Source organism: Sminthopsis crassicaudata, chromosome 2, assembly GCF_048593235.1.
Source record: "Sminthopsis crassicaudata isolate SCR6 chromosome 2, ASM4859323v1, whole genome shotgun sequence".
NCBI classification, from domain to species: domain Eukaryota; kingdom Metazoa; phylum Chordata; class Mammalia; order Dasyuromorphia; family Dasyuridae; genus Sminthopsis; species Sminthopsis crassicaudata.
In genome coordinates, this window is record NC_133618.1 from 353565019 (window position 1) to 353585668 (window position 20650).

The following is a 20650-nucleotide window of genomic DNA, read 5'->3' on the forward strand; positions in this document are numbered from 1 at the left end:
TTTCTTTCAGCCTGCTGCTATTGTTTTTTAATCCAAGATAGGAAACATTTCTTTGAGGCTTTTAATAGAAGTTTACTATGATAGTTAAAAAGACTATGTTGATAGAGTGATGGCTCACATACTACATATGCAGACTAGGAATCATTTTAAATAATATATACTTACAATTAGTTTTAAATTCAGTATTATATCTTGTTCTTTTCTTGGTCTATTTCTAATAAAGAGTATAAGAAGTGCCATATTAGGTTAGTCTGAAGGATCATCCAATTCTGGATTCTGTCATCCTAGTGATGGTTTATGGGAAGCCATAAGAATTGCCCACTATAATGTCATCTCAAAAGATTAATACATGCATTTAAAATATCCAAAACTTAGACCTTCTGCAATCAAATTCAGTGCTTTTTCTATTATGTCACAGGATTTTTAATGTCTGTTAATTTCCTTTCTGCCATTGAAGTGGTCAGAAATGCTTGATATTTGCCTTTGGTTTCTTAATTTTATTGTTTTGTGGGAAATACAGCATTCTTATTAACATTAACATTTGTCGGAATGAGAAAAGTCTTAATATAATATTTTCTTCATTTATAATTCCTGGTGAATTTTAGGTGCTCTTAAATAAAACATTTTTAAAAGTAAATTGTTTTACAAAACTCATCAATCTCAGAGAAAAAGGTATTAAAAATACCATCTCTTTTGACAGTTTATCTTTTCATAATTGCTTTAAAAGTTGAAATCAATTTCTACAAATTAGTGAAGGATTTTTTCTTCCATTTTTTAAAAAATAAATTGACCCTTTCTGTTCCTATAATTTTCATTTTTAGTAAGATGACAGTGATTTTTAAAAATTGTTTTAATAGATTCCATAGATGACAATACTTCCAGCATATTTGGAGAAGAGGAGGCAGAAGATGAAGAACTAGAAGCAGCTGCAAATCATTTAAATAAAGACTTTTATAAGGAACTTCTTGATAGAAACAGATTGAGCAGTGATGATGATCTAAGTTGTGGAAATGGAACCATAGATCCAATTAAACCACCAGCTTTAGAAACTTTACTTGGTCCTCTGCCTACAGCAGCCAGTTTGGGAATCACTGAATCCATCAGAGAATGTATTTCACCACAGAACCGAGAGCCCAGTAAGTACCACTGATAAACTGTGATCTTTTCTGAAATTAGAACTTTTAAAAAAATATTCCAAGTATGACTGGTTTTCACTTGGTGTTTTTTTTCCCTAATGTAGTGAAAATTGACTAAGTTAAAATGAGGTGGTCCATAATGAGCATAATCATATAAATATTTTTTTTAGCAGAAGAAAATTTATCAAATAAAAGAATGAATTTGTGAAGGCCAGTAGAAAGATTAGAACTACACTACTCAGTATCAGCATAAATTGTTATATTTTTATACTTAATGGGTTTTTTTTTTAGCACATTGTCCACCATTTATAGAAAATTATGGCTACTCCAGGGTTACACTTTTGTAGGATGCATAGATATTTCTGTGTAAAATAAAATCTTTACTATACGGAAAGAACAGTTTTATTCTGGATGAAATTTTTAGGACTGTATCTTTGGAACCATAGAGGAATATATTTATATAAGTGGACAAGAACTTTACTCCATGGTCCTTTTTTTTTTTTTCAGTGCTCACAATTTTAATTTTTATTCATCCACAGAATTTATCTTCTCTTGGGTCTTCTTGCAAAACATTATTTTGTTAAATATAAAATTTCTTATCTTTTTTTTCCTTGTTACCTGCATTTCCCATTGTATTTCTTCCTAATCTCCTCCAACACAGTCATTCTTTGTAATCATATAATCAAGAATAAAAGCAAGATGAAAGTGGTTCTGGCAAACTAACCAAGATATATAAAAAAAATCTGTTACTATATGTAGTATACCTATGATCCTCTTCCCTACAAAGAAGCTAATGGGGTTGTCTTAACAGGGCCAATTCTTTACTCCAACTTTAAATTATTTCTGTCACTCTGAGTTCACTTTGAAGTAATGTTTTCTCTGGTTTGTGAGGAAAATTTTTCTAGCCTATACCATATTTCCATAATCATCCTTCACAGAGCTTTTCTAGCTCTTTTTTTAATCATGGTTTTTAGATAATGCAATAAATCTTAAATTATCTCTTTTCAGTCTATTTTCTAGAACAAGTTTTTTCTATATTTCATATTTTCTTTTTTTTATTCTCTTGATTTTGTTTTATTTTTCTTGATACTTCATAGAATCATTAGCTTGCAGTTACTCAATTCTAATTTTTAAATAATTATTTTCTTTATTGAATTTGTGTATCTCTTTTTCTATTTGGCCAATTCTACTTTTTAAGAAGGTATTTTCTTCGACGAATTTTTGTTCATCTTTTCCCATTTTTGTCCTTTTTAGCTGTTGACTCTTTTTTTGTGATTTTTTTGCATCATTCATTTCTTTCCCTAGTTTTTTCTCTGCCTCTTTAATTTGACTTTTAAAATACTTTTTGAACTCTTCCAATAAATCTTTTGGGACTTAAGACCAATTGATTTTTTTTTTCTTTGAGGCTTTAAGTGAAGTCATTTTGACATTGGCCTCTTACGAATTTATGATTTAATCTTTCTTGTCACCTTAGTAGTTCTCTATAATCAGGTTCTTTTTTTGGTTTTTGCTCATTTTTATAATCTCTTTCTTGACTTCCAGCTTTATGTTAAATTTGAGAGTGCTGTCTAAAAGTTCAGGGTATTCAGTTATTTTCAGAGCTAGGACTTGGGGGGTCTGTAAGTTTTCAGTTTTTAGAATTGATATGTTCTAAAAGAAGATGTGGTCACTGTTTCTTAGCATATTCTCTGATCTGTGAGTGACTATCAGCACAGTTTTCATCCTGGAATCTAGACCAATATCCCAGTTCCTCTGCATCTATAAACTCTGGTATTCTAATATGATTGTGCTTTAGTATGTTCACCCTAGGACTGTGACTAGGATCCTCATATGGCCAGTGCAACAGAATCCTACATTCATTGCCAACTAAGGGTGCCCTGTATTCTCCTTCTAAGTAGTTGTTCATTCTGCTTACCATCTGTGAACTGAGATCTTCAGAAGTAACTATCACAGATTTTGTTGCTGCTATTTTGCACTGGGGACTCAGGGCCTTGCACCTGGTCAGGATCTTGCTGCTGCTAGCTTTTGCCTGGGCTTAGGGTCTCACTATTGTCTTGCCAGGCCAGGCAAGTGCTGAAATGTACACCTCTCTTACCATAGTGAAAAATGACTTTTGCTGAAGTTATCTTGGGCTTGAATATTGTTTATCTGTCCTTTTTGTTGGTTTTGCCGCTTCAAAGTTTATCTTGGCACATTTTGAAGTGGTTCTCAGAGAAATTTGGGTCAGGTGTATGCCTTGCTTTGACTCTCTTTCCCAAACCTTCAATTTATATTGAAAAATAAAAAAGTCTCAACTTCCTGTAGATTCCAGATATTAGACTTTTATCAGAATCATATAATGTGAAGATTTCTTCCTCTGCTTCCCATCTTTATCTTTTATTTTTATTTTGACAGCATTGGGTTTATATGTGTGAATGATTATTAATTTTACATAATCAATTTCTATGAATGATAGAAATCCTAAATGATGATCTTATATGGATGGAAGACACCTTGTTGTGAAAGACAGATTTAACCAAATAAATGTTTATGCAAACAATTGTGAGATAGTAAAGCCATTGTTGATAATTTTTGTGAAAACTTAGCTACCTTCCATTTCATCACAATTTTATTGCATCCAGCACAAATTTCCTGTATCTGTACTTGATCCAATCAAGTCGTTTTTCCTTTTGCCCCTTAGAGAATGTGTTGTTGGGGTCTACATATAGTTGTTCCAATCCTTGATAGAGAAAAAGGATATTGGAATAATTTTTGAAAACCTTTTCCATTATTCATCCTAATTCATCCTCATATTCCACTGGGATAACTTTGCTGAGTTGTCGAGCTTTTTTTGGACTGATTTTACTCTTTCCTATTTCTCTCTATTTTATGACATCACAGTTGATTATCTTTTTTTTGTAAGAATTTACAGATGAATTTGTGTTCTGACCTGGTATTCCTTTTGCCACTATTGTTCTTTTACCTTTTATTTTACTGTTTATTTCAAGCTGTTGAATCTCTTCTTTGTTTTTGACCAAAAAAATGTACCTACTAAGGGCCAGAAAATCTTTTTTATTTAGAATCTTTCATATCAGAACTTGAAAATAAACAAAGATCTGGAAGACTTTGGTCTGATCTGGTCTGATACGTACTGGCCCTAGGTGAATCACTTAACTTTTCAGTACTCTAGGCCACTTTCATAACATAAATTATAGAGACAGTGCATACTTGCATTGGGAGATGAGTTCCATTATTGGGAGCCCTCTCTTTATATATATAGAGGGCTCAATATAGAATCATAGATCTAATCCTTACCCCTTGTTTTTAATGTGGTTTATTTTAATAGTTTTCCTTATATTGAACCAGTTCTGCATTCTGGATAAAAATATAACTAGAACATATTGTATATGTCGTAGACTCTTTGCCAATATTTTCTACAATATTTTTGTGTCAATACTAATGAGAGATACTGATCTATTAGTTTTCCTTATATGTTTTATCTTTTCTTGGGTTAGATACCAAGACTATATCTTGTTGGAAGAGTTTAGTAGGATTCCCTTTTCCTATTTTGGTAAACAGTTTATGTAATATTGAAATTAATTGTTTGTTGTTTAAAAGTCAGCATTCAATAGATAAATATTTTAACTGCCTTTTATATATCAGGCACTGTGCTAAGTGCTGGGGTTGTAGAAAGAGAAAAAAGACAATTCCTGTAAGGAGCTCACAATATAATGGGATATACTAAGAAATACTTAAATAGAGGGGATGCATTAAAATTAGGCAGATTTGGGAAAGATTTCCTGTAGAAAATATGATTTTAGTTAGAATTAGTGGGAGCCAAGGAAGCCAACTGGCAGAGATGGAGAACAGCCAGAGAAAATTCCTGGAGCTGAGGATAGGGGATATACTATTTGAATGAAGATCAGATAGGAGGCCTGTATATCTGTATCAAAGTGTGGCATGAGGGAAGTACCAAAGAGAAATAAGGCATAAAAAGAATAGAAAGCTAGGGGAAGGAGCTAGGTTATAAATGTTTAACAGACCATTTTTTATTTGATCCCAGAGACAATAGGGAGCCACTAGGGTTTATTGAATAGGGGAAGTGACATGATCAGACCTGTGCTTTAGGGAAAGCTGAATAGGACATTTACTAAGTACCTGTTTTCTGCCAGACTCGTGATGATACCAAAAACCGGGAGGCGGGGGAAGGGGTGCAAGAACACTCTTAGGAGCATATAGCTTAGTAGGAAGAGAAATATTCTTTGAAACTTTGATACAAATGTATCTGGACCTTTTTTTTTTCTTCTTTTGAAAATTTCTTTATTTTTACTTCAGTGATTTTTCTTTGGGATTGGTTTATTTAACTTTTTCTAGTCTGTTTAAATAGGCATTTTATATTTTTGTAAATCTTGATTATTCTAATTTATTTTGTTACCCTAGAGTTGGGCAAAATAATTTATAATAATTTTTTATGAAATTTTGATTCTGACATTTTTATAATGTCTAATTAATGGTTTGTTTTTTTTCACTTTGTTTATAAATTAATATATTTTGATTTTCAAAATTTCTATGTTTACTTATGGCTTTTTTATTTTTTTATTTGTATGCCCAGTTGATTGATTTATTCTGACTTTTTGTTTGTTTGAGTCCCAAAGTTTTGGCATGTTGTTTCATTATTGCCTTTTGGGAGAGGCTGCTTTTTTCCCCTGTTTTTCATTTAGCTAAATGTTCTTTAGGATTATATTATGTAAGTTTGAATCAGTTATTTCAAATGCCTTTAATTTGATTATAATTTTATTACATTGTGATCAGTGATGTGTTTGAGATAGATAGATATGCATATACATGTGTATGTATTTTTATGCTCTAACTCATGGTCACATACGTATGAATTTTTATGCTGTAACTCATAGTCATCTGTTTTGGCAATGCCTTGGGCCCTGAGGACTCATTAGGATGCAGCATAATCAATTTAGAGGACTGAATCAGGATTAGCTAAATGCATTAAGACCTACTTTAGGGAGGCCTTTTATGTAGTGATGAAAGAATTTCTAAATCCAATATCAAAAAGACAGGGGCAATTCTTTGGATTTGACAGATTGTTTATTACCACTTGATGTGTATATATCTATATGGATGGACACGTGTATATCCTTGCAGGATATTTGTATATCTTTGTTTATATTTAATAAAATGATTATTGTTGGTGGTGGTGTTTTGCTTTGTACTTAAGGCAACTAGATATTTCAGTGGATAAATTACTGGACTCGGAGTCAGGAAACCCTAAGTTTAAATCTGACCTGAGGTCTACTAGTTGGGTGGTCTTGGGTAAATCATTCAACCTAGGTATGCTTCAGTTGAAATGGAAATAATATAAGTAACTCCTACCTTCCAGAGTTGTTGTAAGGACAAAATGAGACAACATTTATAAAGCACATTACATACTTGAAAGTATTACATAAATGCTCATCATTTAAAAAAAAAAATTGCCTCATTGCTTCATTCTCTTTAATAATGAATTTGCATTTGGAGCCATTTTGTTTCTAAGTCAGGTGGTATATGTTACTGAAAATTGCATATATCCTTTTCGTTTTCTATTTGGTATCAGAGATCTATTTTATAACATTCTATTTGAGTCCTTAACTTATTTCTTAGATTTTCTTTTTTATTTGTCTAGGCCTGATAAGTAGTAAGTACTTTGAGGATCCCAATTATTATAATTTTGCTGTCCATTTTTCAATGTAATTTGATTAATTTTTCTTTTTAAATACTTAGATGTAATTTCATTTGCTGCTTCTGTATCGAATATTGATTGCATTTTATGATCAATGGTGCCACATTAAAATTTTCTTGCTTCTCTATTTTTAATGTTATCTTGTCTGAGGATGAAGATTGCTACCCCTTAAGCAATTGCTTGAATAAACTTTGTTTCAGCCTCCCTTTTTATCTGTGTCTAATCTTTGATTCAAGTAAGTTTCTTTGTTGAATTTTGCTTTCTTCCTTTGTTTTGTTAGCTCAGCCATTCATATCAGGGATTTGATTGTTAAATGTTCATATTTTTCCCTCCATTTTCTCTAAGATTTTTTTTTAACCTTCCCTTGCTACTACTGCTTACATATATATATATATATATATATATATATATATATATATATATATATATATATATATATATATATATATATATATATATATATATATATATATATATATATATATATATATATATATATATATATATATATATATATATATATATATATATATATGGGAAAAATGTTACCAGCATTTTAAATTTATAAATGAAATGCTCTGATTGAATTCTTAAAGGAACTTCTGGACTTTTCCTTGTCGAGATCCAGAAAGCCATTTCTTCTTTATGCTTTGCCCTTTGAAATTGAAGTTTGTTTTGTTGACTTCTCTCCCTCTTAAAATACCTTGTCCATAAAAAAAATAAAAATAAAAAAATCCCTGTTCCTGCTTTTTCCCCTATGTAATTTAATGTTTCTACACCAAATTTTCCAACTTCAAATAAGCAGTTCATGTAAAGTTTGAATAAACCTATTTATTTCATGGGATGGCCACTCCCTATTCCCTGTCTACATATGCTTCTTTGTCATAAATCCCAATTATAAGTATCATATTCCTCTTTTTCTAGTTTCTTCCCTACTTAGCTCTGGTTTCTTCCTTTGTTTTTTTCTCTCTTAAAACCAGATTGACAGAAAATAACTGCTAACAATAGGTCCCGGCTGTTTTTAATCCATCTGTGACCCTTGAAGATAGATTCTGAAGAGACACATGTTTTTCCTTCCTCTTTTAGAATGTAAGCTCTTCATCATCATTCACCCCAACTGCTCAGATATATTTGCCTTTTTGAGTTACTGCCTGTTTTTGCCTTTAAAGGACTCTGGCGTTTTGAATAATTGAATGAATGAAATAGCATTGACTAAATGTTTACTTGTGATAATTGCTAAGGACAGTTTGAAAAATATAAAACTTTCTTGGCTTCTCCTCTCAAACAATTCCCACTTTACTCTGGGAGGAGACATTTAAATGAAAATTCAGCTTCAGGACAGAAGAGCCCAGAAGTTTCAAGGCTTCAGCATTGAGAAATGGCAAAGCCCAAGTGTTCTTAAAGTTATTTCATTAGGTTAGAAGACAGTTCCAGAGATCTGTGAAGGTAAAAACAGGGTCAATCATAAGGGTTGGAGAGGTGGTGATGCTACAATAGGCAAGATGACACTGAAAGGAATTGAGTTGTTTTATCCAAGCCATGTAAAGAAACACATTCCAGACTTATTGTAAATTAACCTAAGGCCCAGAAGGAGGTGAGAAGATAATGTTTCATAATCTTTGAAAATCAGAGAAACAACTGAAATAGCATTTGCAATTTACTTTGCTAGCTATTATTGTTTATTATGTCCTCTTTTAATAAAGATTTTAATAAAGATCTATATTTTCCCCTCTAGTATATCCCTTAGTTTTTCAGGGAAAGTTATTCTTATAGGCCTTTTTTCCTTTTGAACATCAGATTTTCAAAACTTCTCTTCTATATTTTAATTATGGCATTGGTTTTTGTGATTATGATTTTGGTTCATTAGTACTGTACTTATTTCTTTCTGATTGCTTGAAGTATTTTTTCTTTAACCTGGAAACTGGGTTTCAGCTACAATGTTCCTACCTATTTTTATTTTTTGGGATTTCTTTTAGACAATAATACTTAATTTTAATTTTTATACATCCCTTTCTAAAATGCTTGAGCAATTAAGATGTATTATTTTTTTTTTAAGGGGGATGTGGATTTCAGTAAGTTCAATAATAGTTGAATTATATAATCTTGACCTGTTTTGTGGGACTTCTTCTTTTTAGATATCTTATAAATTCTTTTCATTTTCTACTCTTTTGACTTTGCTATTTGACCTAGCTATACAACTTTTTGGCCTGTGTCCCAAAGACTTCAAGGGAAGAGGAAAAAATCCCATATGTTAAAATATTATATAACATCTTTTTTATGGTGGCAAAGAGCTAGGAACCAAGGAAATGCCCATAAGTTGGGAAATGACTTATTTAAGTTATATAAATGTAATAAAATACGTTTCTTTAATTCTTGTATATATAAAAGTTTAAGAATTTTGATTTTTGGTAATTAAAAGAATCTTAAATTTTTATTTCCCTTTTCCTCTCTAGATTCAGTTTCTTATGTTTTTGGGTTTTTTTTTAGTTATTGTCAACTTTATCTGTGCAATATAATTTTCTCTGTTATGTATGCTAGTTAAATATCAATTACTTCTTCCAGTGCCTTTCCACTGTAGTTACTCTCTCTAGTCAACTCTGCTATGATGGTAGTTGACACATTCTTAAGGTTATTTGCTTTTTCTTCCCTCCTATGTTGTAGAAGTCCTGAAATATTTTTATGTGTTTTGTCAAATACTATAAGTGAGTCCATTTGTCCATGATGTTTATAAAAGATATCAGCTTTTAAAATGTACTTTGTTTTGTTTTAATTAGCATGCTAGGTATATTCACTTTATCATGTTCAAAGACAATTTTCCAAAATTCCATTCTATGTATATGCCCATATTCTCTTCATAATCATTTTTAGACATTAATATAGTTTTTGTAAAATCCTTTTTGTTTTCAGGTATAATTTCTGGAGTTTTCATTAAAGATTTTCAATGACCTCAAGGTCTTTAACTTTTTCAAACTTGATAGATTTTAATAGTTCTTCTATTTAATATCTTATGTTTTCTGATCTAGTCTTATGGGTGAATGAGATTTTTTGTTGTTTTTCTTTTAAATTTTTATTGCCCTGTACTAGTTAGTAATACATTATTGTATGATTTGTTCTGAATTCTTTGTTACCAGTAGTTTTATGATGTAACTATAGTCATGAAATTAAAAGATGCTTGCTCCTTGGAAGGACAGCTATGGCAAATCTAGATGGCATACTAAAAAAACAAAACAAAAAAACAAAAAAACAAAGACTGCTTTGCTGACAAAGCAATGGTTTTTCCTTTAGTAGTGTATTGTGTTGGGTTGTGAAAATTGGATTGTGAAGAAAGCTGAGCACATAAAATTGATGTTTTTGAATTCTGGTGCTAGAGGAAACTTTTGACAACAAGGAGATAAAATCAATCAATACTTGAATTCAGGCTATTCATGGGAAAGTCAAGTACTGAAGCTGAAGCATAAATACTTTAGCCACATAAGAAGAAGACAGGACTCAATTGGAAAATATCCTGATGTTGGGAAAGGTTGAAGGCAAAAAGAAAGGGAATGACAGAGAGATGGATAGATGGAGTTATGGAAACTATGAATTTGGATATGTATGTTTATGTATATTTATGTGTACATAAATACATATGTAGGTATATTACATATACACATATATATGCACATTCATAACTGTATGACACCATTAAAGAAACACTAAATGGGAAACACTGATATAAACTAATACCTAGAGCTTATCCCAAAGTGTAATAGTTTGCTATGGGAAATAACAGATGTCTCCTAATTATAAGTCTTCAAATAAAAACTGAATGACTCCTTGCTGGGAATATTTAAAGAAGGGGTTCTTATTGGTACTGGTTGTAGTAGATGACCCCTGAAATTTCTTTCAGGTCTTAGATTCTATCATTCCATATAATAAAATACACATTTATTTAAAAGCATTATTGAATTCATAAAAACTTTTTTGTTAGTGTACTATTGAGGTCTGTGTAAGTTTTTGATGCTAAAAAGCATTATTCATTCTTGGAATGTGGGGAATCACTGCTGTAGTTTAGTGGAGATATGAGACAGAAGCTATAGGCAAGTCATAATTGAATTCATGGAAATAAATGACATTTAGAAAAAAGAGATTTTTAGAAAGAGCAAAGGAGAGGACCAAGAGCAGTGAAGAGTGGTTGGTGGAGTAGGAAAACTAGGAAAATGTGGTGTATAAAAAGCCAGGGTAAAGAAAAATGTAAAGTTGGAAAAGATGATCAGGTTTCATATGATGCAGATTTCAAATAGGATGAAGTCCAAAAAATCACTAAGAAAGTGATAAGCTTTGATAGAATAGTTTTAGAAGGGTGTGATATATTTAAAAACTAAATTGTAAGAGATTAAAGATATTAGATGGCTTAAAAATGGAAACTTAGGGTATAGGCACATTTTTAAAGAAGTTTGATGGGGGAAGTGACATGGAGAAAAAAAAGAAATGAAATGAAACTGAATGGAGAAGAAGAATCAAAGGTCTGTTTTTGGTTTTGTTCTTCATTTTAATTTTTTAGGATTGGGGAGACAAAGTGGAATACAACACTGGAAAGTAGAAATTTGAACAGAAAGAATGAGAATATTTTCTGAAAGAAAATTGAACTGATAAGACAATGATTTAATGTTTCCCAAGTCTGTGCTAACAGCTTTATGATTTCTTAAGTTATCAAGTTGGAAACTAACATTTTATTTACTTGCCAATAATCTTGGCTATCAAATGAAATACGTGCATATATTATTACAAAAGAAAAACGTGCATACATTATGTATAAAAACTGATAAATGAGTTTTACCTAAGTGATTCCTGTCTTCTGCCCACACTAAATGTACCAGGGCAGAACTACTTCCTATTGTACTAAATATGGAAAGTATTCTTGTTGAATTAAATATTTTGTTGGTTCATTTGTCTCATTTGAAGAGGAGAAAAATGAATTGGAGGATAGCACCTGATATCCAAGCTTCTTCTCCATCAAATGATCCTTCAATGAGCTCAATGGAATCATTGGTAAAATTTTTGCCTAGTCATAAGGTCAATACTCTTCTTCCAAAACAGATTTTTATGATTGTCTTAATAATGACATTTAGCAATCATCTAAAAGGAACTGAGAAGTAGTTTGCTATGAGAAATAATAGATGTCTCCTAATTATTTTTCGTTTTCAATTTTCAATTGTGTGTTGCAGTTCTAAGGTGTCAAGGTCCAGCAAAGGCTGGAACCTAATTACAATGTAATTAGGAAATGTTTAACAAAATATAGTAAAACATAGCTAATGTTAATTTATGGTTTTCTAAGTCAGTATTTGGTGAGTTTGATACCACTGTTGTACATTATAAATAATTTGGTAACCTGATGCCATAGAAAGTTATGCATTTAGAAGCCTTGGCTTTGAATCACCAAGTAGTAGCTTAAGATCTTAGAAAAGTTAATGTTTTTGAGCCTTAGTTTGCTTACTTATGTAATGAGCATAATATTTTACACATAGTAAGTATGTAATAAATGTTTATTGACTGACTGATGAGATGAGCTCCAAGGTTTCTTGCAATTCTGAAGTTCTGTTTATGTAAATTCTTAAGGGATCATCTTCCCCCTGCCTGACTATGACTCATGGATTGATAAGCTACCTCTCTTACTTGTGATTGGTTTTCTCTTAAAGTCAAAGATAAAACTCCCTTAAGTTTATATCTCTCTTTCTTTACATCTCTATTTCCTGAACATAGAAAATGCAGATTATGCATAATTTATCACATCCTTCTCTAAGATGGGTTCTTAAAAGACTTAGTAAGGGGATGAAAATAAAAAAAAATAGGAGTACAAGAATTCTAGACCAGACCTCCCCAGATCTTTTATATGCCTATGTTATTTACCTTGGCTGTTTCTGCTGTGTACCTGAAACATTGAATTTTCTATGTGCCATCCTTTTCTGCTGCTTCTTTTCAACATCTGGACAACATTTAACAGAGAAATCCTCCAAATGAAAAGAACAAAAAAAAAAAAAAAATAATCAATAAACACCAGTGAAAAATAGAAAATCATAGGCAATGTACAATCTAGTTATGGCAGCTCTTTTACCAAATAGTAATGCTAGAAGTTAGCAGTAGAGGGGGAGCAGCCCACTTATATAAGTTTAAATGTCTTTCCATTGTTGGAATTAACTCCAGCTGTTAAAAGAATTAAAAAAAAAAATCCTTTCAGGAACATTTCCTCTTATGTGGGGTTAAATGAAGAATTCTTACTAAAAACAGCTGCTACCAGTTACATACTTTTTCACCTATTAGCTGTTCCAAGCATTTTGAACACTTTATTTATTTGTGTATTTATTTTGGACAATGGCTGGCCTATAGCAAATGCTTAATGTTTGACTTATTTTAGTAACAGATCTTGATTCATTTGCTTGACTCAGTTTTTATAAAATTTCCATGTGGAACTGACTGGGAATATGATGGTACCCTTGGTAAAGGAGTAGGAGAGGAAGATAATGAATTCAGTTTTGGGTATATTAAGTTTAAGATGTCTGCTGGATATACAATTCAAAATATTGCAGAATTAGTGAGAAGACTTTTAGTTTATTTCTTCTACATTACAGATAAGGGTTCAGTTGTTTCAGTCATATCTGACTTCCTGACTTTATTTGGGATTTTCTAGGCAATATTCTGGAATGGTTTACCATTTCCTTTTCCAACTCATTTAATAGATGAAGAACTGATGCTTAAATGTCTGAGACCATGTTTGAACTCAAAGTGTCTTGAGGCCATATTTGAACTCAGAAAGATGTCTAATTGACTTCAGGATTACAAACCATCAACTGTACCTTTAGTACTTGTCATTTTAAGTACCTATCTTAAGGTACTTAAGATAGGTACTTAAATGGTTTAAGATAGGTTACATCGTTTTATTCTTTTGCTTTCTAGTAGTTTTGATGAGAATGGGTATTATATTTGGCCAAAAACTTTTTCTGCATCTATTTAAATAGTCATAATTTTAGGGTTTTTTTAATTGATATGATCAGCTATACTTATAGTTTTCCTAATATTGAACCAATCCTGTATTCTAATATGTCAAATCTGGTTATAGTTCATGATTTTCATGATATATTGTTGTAATGTCCCTGCAAATTTTTATATCGGTATTTACTAGGGAAATTGATCTGTAGTTTTACTTTTCCTATTTTTGTCCTCTTGTGCCTAGGTATCAAAAAATATTAGTGTCATAAAAGAAATTTGATAGGACTACTTTATATATTTCTTTTCAAATATTTTATATAGTATTGGAATTATTTTTTTAATGTCTAGTAGAATTCACTTGTAAATCCATCTGGTCCTGGGGATTTTTTCTTACAGAGTTTATTTATGGCTTGTTCAGTTTTCTTTTCTAAGGTAGAGATATTAAGTGTCCTATTTCTTTTGTCAACCTAAGCAATTTATATTTTTTGTAAATATTCATGTTTCACTTAGATTTGTCAGATTCACTGTCACAAAATAGCTCCTATTTCATTACTTAATTGGTAGCACATTCACTCTGTCATTTTGGATACTAGTTTAGTTTTTTTGTTTTTGTTTTTTTAATCAGATTTTACTTTTTCTACATTTGTTTAAGATTTTTATGCTTAATAATGATAAATTTTAGTGGTGTAATGAACAGCTAAGAAAAAATATATACTCCTTTTTATTCTCATTCAACTTTTTCCAAAAAGTTTATTTTGTTGTTAGATTTATCTCAGTCTGAGAGGGAAAGATTTTAAACTTAGTGGTAGTAATACTGTCTGTTTTTTCCTATAATTAAATTTATTTTACTCTTTGGTTCTAACATTTCTGGACAATTTTCTTGATAATTTCTTGGCATATAGTGTCTATACTTTTTTTTTTTTTTTAATCGTGGCTTTCAGGTTGTCCAGTAATCCTTAAATTTTCTCTCCTCAATATTTTCCAGGTCAGTTTTGCTAATGATATATTTTACATTTTTTCATTCTTTTGACTGTATCATTGTTTCTTGATGTTTCACTATATCATTAGCTTCTACTTGCCCAATTCTAATTTGGGGGGAATTATTTTCTGCAGTGAACTTTTGTACCTCTTTTTCCTACATATATATATAGTCAATTCTACTTTTCCAAGAATTATTTTCACTGACGTTTGTACCATTTTAAGTTTTCTTTTGGTGAAGTTTGTACATTTTTACCAACATTTTTTTAATTTAAATTTTAAAATAGTTTTTATGTATTCCAGGACTTCTTGTTGCTTTTTTTTTTTTTTGTCCCTTGAGCTTTTGTTTATATCTGTTTTTTCTTCTTATGTCTTATTCTTCCTGTCACTGTGCTTTTTATGAATAGGTTCTTTTTTGTTTTTGTTATTTTTTCATTCTTCCAATTTATTTGTTGATTTTGTTAGATTCTGCTCACTTGGGGTGGTAGGCAGCTCTGTTCCAAGAGTCTGACTTTATGGGGTTGCAGTTTCATAGCTTTTTGGGGGAAATTGGAAGTTGTTTCCAAGGTGGATTCATGGAGAGGTGTGGTCATTGTTTCTAGTGGTTCTTATCCAGAAAAAGGCCCTAATACTTTGTGATAATTTTTTGGCAGGATCCCAGTTCTTTTATGATTGCAAATACTATTGTTCCTTAGGACCTCTGCTCCCTGGTTACTAAAAGTATTCTTTTATTCCCTGGATCAGTGACCCACAAATGGGCATGTCAGTGGAGCTGTTCTGTGCCTGGTGCTAATGCTGGAAACTCTTTTGCCCATTGCTTAAGTCTTTTTCCATCTCTGGGATAAGAGCTCTTCCAAATTGCTGCTGCTGCCAAGATCTCCTGCAGCTGATTTTACTATCCTTTTGTACTATGGATTAGTCTCAATCCCAGTGCCACAGACCTTTTAATCCTGAGTTTTCTTGTGTCAAAAACTTCTTACTCTGCCTTTTTATTGACTCTGCAGTTCCAGAATTTGATTTATGGCATAATTTAAACTTGTCTGGGGGGAATGTTGGTAGAGCTTGACTGTAGTGCTTCTTGTATGCTATCATTTTGGCTTCAATCTTGGAAGTGCCCCAAAACTTACATTTTGATGAAGATAATAAATTCTTATTAACTGACTGACTAATTAGGAAGAGGAAAACTCTGAAGTAGAAATAAGGAGAGAATGAATTTTAAATACATAGAAAGAACCCATACAGATGTGTGAAAATGAGTAATTCTGTGAAGAATAGAGAAAAAGAGAGTTTGGATCATAGAGTTCTGTTGCAAAAATAACAGCCAATGTACCTGGAAAGAGAGATTGGAGGCAAGTGAATTTTAAAGTTAGGAGAAAGGAGGGAGATAAAGCCAAGATGGCAGAAAAAAAGCAGGAAAAATTGCCTGAGCTTTCCCAAATTCCCCTCCAAATGACCTTAAATCATACCTAAAAACAAATTCTAGAGTGAGAAAACACACAAAAGAATAGGGTACAAAATTTTTGCAGGATAACTTAAAAGGACTTCAGGAAAGTTCTGTCTCAGATAAAGGAGAAGAAGCACAGTCTAATGCAGGTTGTATCCAGGCAAACCAGCCATAGGCTTATAGCTCCAAGATAGGTCACAAATTGAAACACTGCATCCCTGATTCAGCAGGCCAGTGGGCTAGCTTTGAGGCCTTCTGACTCTGACACAGCAAGTGAGCTCCCAGGCTTAGAAGCCCTGGCATAGCAGGCCAGTGGCCGGATACTTGATGAAAGAAGCTTGGAATAGTGCCCCCCTGCATTGCAGCAGCAGAGTTAAACCTTAAAAGTAATAAAATAACTTTATAAATAAATATTACATATATACATAAAATAATAAAAATGAACAAAGCCAAAAAAATCTAATCATAGAAAATTGCTGTGATAACAAGGAAGATCAAAACTAAACATCTACATGCAAAGCCTCAAAGAAAAAATATGAATTAGTTTCAGGCTCAAAAAGAACTCCTGGAAGAGCACAAAAATGATTTTAAAAGTCAGAGAAGTATAAAAAAATTGGGAAAAGAAATTAGAGTAATGTAAAACAGTCTTGGGGAAAAAAAACCTAATAGCTTGGTTTAAAAAAAAAAAAAAGCACCCAAAAATATTCAAAGAAGACAACTACCCTTTAAAAAGTATAATTGGTCAAATGGAAAAGAATGTCTGAAAACATAATTTCCTAAGAAGTAGAATTGGGAAAATGGAAGTGAGACAAAAAGAGTCAAACAAAACCCCCCCAAAAGAAAAAAAAAGTAGATGAAAATGTGAAATACCTCATTGAGGAAAAATGCTAATCTGAAAAAGAGATTTAGGAGAGTTAAAGATTTAGGAGAGCTAATTTAGGGATTATTGGATTACCTGAAAGCCCTGAATGAAAAAAAAGAAAAAAACCTAGATAATATTTTTCAAGAAGTTATCAAGGAAAACTACACAAGGACCAGATAGTAAAATAGTAATTGAAAGAATTCACTGATGATCTCCCAAAAGAGATCCCCAAATCAAAATTCTTTGATTATAATCAAATTCCAAAACACTCAAATTAAAAAGAAGATACTGCAAGCAACCAATTCAAATATAAAAGAGTTAGGATTACCATTCTATAATAAAGAATTTGGGAATATTATTGGCAAATGAAAGACATATGAAGGGAAACAAAGGAAGGGAGCGAGCATCACATAAACCTTACTACTTTGGATTTGACTCAAAGAGGGCATAACATACACACTTGACTGGATATCAAAATCTATCTTACCTTATGGGAACATAAGAGAGAAGGAGAGGGAGAAGAAAAATAGGAGCTGATAGAAGAGAGAGCAGAGGCACTAGTCAAAAGTAAAGCACAGTAGACGAGGGGCAGGGGAAAAGGAGAGAAAGAGAGAAGAATAAGTAGGGGAAAATAGAGTGGAGGAAAATGTACAGTTAATCATAACTTGTGAATGGGAAGAACTCATCTATAAAATGGAAATGGATAGATTGGATTAAAAAACAGAATCCTACAATGTTTTTAAAAGAAACATGTTTGAAGCAGAGAAACACAGAGTAAATGTGACTGGCTCAAACAAAATCTATTATGTTTTAGTTGAAAAATTTTTAAAAGCAGGGTAGTAATCATGATCTCAAACAAAGCAAAACATAAATAGACCTAATTTAAAAAGACAATGAAGGAAATTATATCTTGCTAAAAGGTACCATAGACAATGAAGGAATATCAATAATATCAACATATCTGCATCAAATGGTGTAACATCAAAATTTCTAATGGAGAAATTAAATGAATTATAACGAAATAGTAAAATCATACTAGTGAGGCACCTCAACTTTCCTCCCTGAGAAATAAATAATTCTAACAAAATAAGGAAGTTATTAGAAGGTCAACAGAATTTTAGAAAAATGAAATGTTAGATCTCTGGAGAAAACTGAATGGAGATAGAAATATATCTTTTTCTCTGCAGAACATGGCCTCCACCAAAAACTATGTTTTAGGGTTTAAAAACTCCACAGTCAAATGAAGAAATATTAAGTGCCTCCTTTTCAGAGCATGATATGATAAAATGTATTCAATGAAAAGTCATGGAAAGATAAAGTAAAAATTAACTGGAAATTAATTAATCTAATCCTAAAGAATGAGTGGGTCAAAGAGCAAATCATAGAAATAATCAATCATTTCATTAAAGAGAATGCAACAATAAGACAACATGACAAAATTTATGGGTCACAGTATGTAGAGGGAAATTTATATCTCTAAATGCTTACAGCAGTAAAATTGAGAAAGAGAATGCAACTAAAAACAATTAGAAAAAGAAATTTAAATAAATCACCAATTAAATACCAAATGGGAAACCCTGAAAATCGGAAGAGAGATTTTTTTTTTTTTTTTTTTTTTGTGGTGGGGTGGTGGTTACCCACAGTAAATGGGTAAGCCATTAGTTAATTTTATTTAAAAAAAAAGAAGAGCAACAAATTGCCAGTTTCAAAAATGAAAAGAGTGAATTTACCACCAATGTAGAGGGAATTGAAGCAATAATAAAGAACCATTTTTACAATCATATGCAATAAATCTGACAATCTTAAGTGAAATGTATGGATATGTCCAAATTAACAGAAGAGGGAATTAACAAGCCATCCATGAATTACCTAAGAAAAAATCCCCAGGGCCAAGATGTATTCAAAGTGAATTCTACTAAACATTTAAAGAACAATTAATTCCAATACTATATAAATTATTTGGAAAACTGGATGAAGGAATTCTACCAAATTCCTTTTATGATACAGAAGTCGTACTGATTCTTCTACCAGGAAGAAACAAAACTGAGGGAAAAAAACTATAGATCAATTTTTCTAATATATGTTGATGCAAAATTTTTCAATAAAATACTAACAAGGAGATTATAGCAATATATTACAAGGTTTATGCATCATGTGAGATTTACCAGGAATACACTATTAGGAAAATGAGTTTAATTGATCATATCAATAACAAAATCCACAAAAATCATATGATTATTTCAATAGATGCAGAAAAAAAGCTTTTGACAAAAATACAATAGCCAGTACTATTAGACAGACACATATACACATGGGCACAAGAACATAAGAATAAATGGAGCTTTCTTTAAAATGATAAAACAGTATCTACTTTAAACAGTCAACAAATATCTGTAATGGGGATAAGTTAGAAAAGTTTTCAAAAGTTGCAACAAGGATGCTCATTATCTCCTAATATTCAATATTGTACTAGAAACGCCATCTGTAGCAATAAAACAGGACAAAAAAATTGAAGAAATTAAATAGGCAATGAAAAAACAAAACCATCACTCTTTGCAGGTTATATGATGGTATCTTAGTAAATTAAGGAGAGTCAACTAAACAGTTGAAATAACTTTTTGAACGCTACAGGATATAAAATAAATGTGCATAAAACATCAGCCTTTCTGTATACTACCAACAAAACTTAACATGAAGAGATAGAAAGAGAAATTTCTTTTAAAATAATTGTAGACTATAAATATAAAATACTTTGTAGTCTACCTACCAAGACAAACCCAGTAGCTGTATGAACTCAAATATGAAATGCTTTTCACACAAAATCAGATCTTAACAATTGGTAAAATATTAATTGCTCATGGATAGGCCAAGATAATATAATAAAAATTTCAATTCTACCTTAATTAACTTATATTGTACTATATCAAAGTACTAATTTTAAAGCTAAAAAAATCATAACAAAGCTCATATGGAAGAAAAAAAAAAGTCAAGAATATCAAGGGAATTAATGAAAACAAATGTGAAGGAAAATGGCCTAGTTTTAACAAATCTCAAACTGAATTATAAATCAGTAACCATAAAAACAATTTAGTGCTAACTAAGCAATAAAATGGTTGGTCAATAGAATAGATTAAGTACATAAGCCTTAGTAGTAAATTACCATAGTTATCTAGGGTTTGATAAATTTAAATATCCCATCTTTTGGGACAAGTACTTAATAGTTGACAAAAAGTGCTGGGAAAAATATAAAGTAGTTTGATAGAAACTAGATATAGACGAATGTTTCATACCATATACCAACATGAAGTCAAAATGGATATGTGATCTGCACAAAAAGGGTGATACCATAAACAAATTAAGAGAGCATAGAATAGGTTACTTGTCAGATCCTATGGATCAGGGGTTCTCTATGGCCTGCGGGCCAGATACGCCCACTGAAGACATTTATGCGGCCCACAGGGTTATGGCAAATGGGCTGAGGGGCGAAGACAGAGTGTGAGTTTTTGTTTTTACTATAGTCCAGCCCTCCAACAGTCTGAGGGACAGTGAAC

The 20650-nt window shown here is 31.4% G+C and overlaps 1 protein-coding gene across 4 annotated transcripts in view; it reads left to right on the forward strand.

Moving 5' to 3' along the window:
- The window catches only part of BRF1 (BRF1 general transcription factor IIIB subunit), a 180255-nt gene that overhangs the window by 105912 nt on the left and 53693 nt on the right, over nt 1-20650 (forward strand). For all 4 annotated transcript variants that reach the window (XM_074290807.1, XM_074290808.1, XM_074290810.1 and 1 more), the window contains one exon: nt 858-1136. In XM_074290807.1, the coding sequence (XP_074146908.1) occupies nt 858-1136 (279 nt within the window). The remainder of the gene's footprint in view (nt 1-857; nt 1137-20650) is intronic.